General features: G+C 45.5%; 1 protein-coding gene across 1 annotated transcript; it reads right to left on the bottom strand.

The window, feature by feature from the left end:
• Positions 1-878: 878 nt before the first annotated feature.
• On the bottom strand, positions 879-1349 carry LOC105995821 (ribonuclease 7-like). Its single transcript, XM_013029686.1, has one exon. It carries the CDS (start codon positions 1347-1349, stop codon positions 879-881), a length of 471 nt encoding a protein of 156 aa, XP_012885140.1.
• Positions 1350-2303: the final 954 nt, after the last annotated feature.

Here is a 2303-nt window from a genome sequence, read left to right as displayed (position 1 = left end):
GCTCTACCACTTGAGCCACAGCGCCACTTCTGGCTTTTTTCTTTTTGCTTATGTGGTGCTAAGGAATGGAACCCAGGGCCTCAGGCATGCAAGGCAAGTGCTCTACCACTGAGCCACCTTCCCAGCCCCTCCTTTAGCTTATTCACTCAAGACTGGTACTACCACTTGAGCCAAAACTCCACATCCAGATTTTGGGTTGTTAATTGGAGATAAGAGTCTCATAGATTTCCTGCCGAGTTGGCTTCAAACCTCAATAATCAGATTTCAACTTCCTGAGTAGCTAGGATTACTGGCATGAGACACTAGCACCATGATAAATAAGCTTTCTGAAATCTCAGTTTTTTCCAACCATGAAATGGACAGGTAATCCTGTCAAGTCTATTTCACCAGAGATCTCTGTGAAAGGCATGAAGTTCTATGTAAATAGAAGGTGACATTTCTATCTTCTGTTTTCCTTCCGGCCACCTCTCCCACAGAGGTCACCTTAACTCCATAGCAGATTGGGAAGGAGCCTGGTTTAGGAACAGAAAGAGCACTGTATAAATTGCATACAACTCTTCTTCATTTATTTCCTCCCCCTTGTTTTACTGCCATGATAAGACAGACGAGGGAGAGTTATTCAAAGGCTAAATCAAGGACCCTATGCCCTTGAATTTGCTCAGTACCTCTGGGGAATGTTTCTGGAAAAATGACCACCAAAAGATGAAAGACCATATTCCTTGGAGCTTAGTCTTCCAAAGTGTGGGCCTTAACTCCCCGTTAGTCTCTCTGAAGAGCTGGAAGCAGAAGAGCCCCAAGAAATGAAGGAAAAAAAAGGCATTCAGAGGAGGAGAAGGAGCAAGAAAGAGGCCTGGACAAGAGTAAAGAAACCTGGAAACCTAAAGGACTTGGTCCAAATGCACAGGAACTAGATGGAATTTCCCAGTATCCTTTTGCTGAGGAGGGTCACAGGCTACGATGAACTGTGCACTCAGATGCTTTTCTCTGTACCTGCAATTTGGATACTTCCCTGACACGAGTTCACAGCTTGTCAGGGACACAGGCTTTTGGCTCTGGTGACAATTCTCCCTGCCATTCTTGTAGGCTATATTGGGCATCTGGCAGGTGGTGGCCATGCTGGAGAAAGATTCATGCAGGAAGCTATTGAGATTTTTGCAGTGTTTGGTGTACTTGTTGATGTGTCTCATGGCTGAGTTGCATGTTTGAGGACTGAGCTGCACATGCTGAGTTTCAAACCACTGTGCTGAGGTCATGTGGATGGGCCTGGCACTGATTGGGACCTCAGCCACCCACAGCCCCAGCAGCAGGAAAAGCTGCAGAGGGTAGAATCCTTCTCTAGATGTTGTCATCACTCTTAGTGAGAGCAGTCAGGATGGGGGGTCTAGGTGGTAGGGGTGAGAAAGCAGGGAATTTAGTTGAAAAACTGCTTTTCTGTATTTGTTTTTTCCAACAAATCACTCATCTCCCTACCCTACTATCTTCTCCATTTTTTGTTTTGTGTCTCATCTCTCCCTCTCCCTGGGTGCTCACATGTGCTATGACTCCATTCCCTATCCTATGGCTCCAGTCCCATAACCTTTCATCCTTATTTCCTGTCATGCTGTCCCAGTTGCCTGTCACTCCCTCCCCCCCCCCAAGCTCTGAAAATTAAATTTAGGGCCTTAGGGCTTTTTATTGTTGTTATTGTTGTTTGTTTTTGTGCTGGTTCTGGGGTTTAAACTCAGGGCTTGGGTGACATCCCTGAGCTTTTTTTCTCAAGTCTAGCACTCTACCACTTGAGACACAGCTCCACTTCTGGCATTTTGGTGGTTAATTGGAGAGAAAAATCTCATGGGCTGTTCTGTTGGCTTCAAGCCAATCCTCAGATCTCAACTTCCTGAGTTGCTAGGATTACTGGTATGAGCCACTAATGACAGGTTTTGCTTATCACTATTCACTTTATCTCTCAGGATTATCCTCTGGGTCCCCAACTCCTCTGTGTTTCCATGTGCCTATGTCTAGGTCTCCATCTCTAATTCTACATTTTTTGGCTCTTTAATTCTTCTAGCCTCTCAACATAACTTGTCTTCTCTCCCTCTTTCTCCCTCTCCATGAGCCTTCCTGCCCTCTAATAAAGTACTTCCTTTGTCTTATTCTTTCTTTTTCTCTTCTTTTCTTTTTTTGTCAGTTGTAGGGCTTGAACTCTGGGCCTGAGCACTGTCCCTCAGCTCTTCAGCTCAAGGCAAGCGCTCTACAACTCGAGCCACAGCACCACTTCTGGTTTTCTAGTGGCTTTTTGGAGATAAGAGTCTCACGGACTTCCC

Source organism: Dipodomys ordii, unplaced genomic scaffold (genome assembly GCF_000151885.1).
Source record: "Dipodomys ordii isolate 6190 unplaced genomic scaffold, Dord_2.0 Scaffold121, whole genome shotgun sequence".
Classification (NCBI taxonomy): Eukaryota; Metazoa; Chordata; class Mammalia; order Rodentia; family Heteromyidae; genus Dipodomys; species Dipodomys ordii.
The sequence above is the reverse complement of the archived record's forward strand: the minus strand, read 5'-3'. Positions and strand labels throughout refer to the sequence as shown.

Bases quoted from the DNA above. Each gene is read 5' to 3' on its own strand.
- LOC105995821 (XM_013029686.1), bottom strand. From the start codon at position 1,349: ATGACAACATCTAGAGAAGGATTCTACCCTCTGCAGCTTTTCCTGCTG.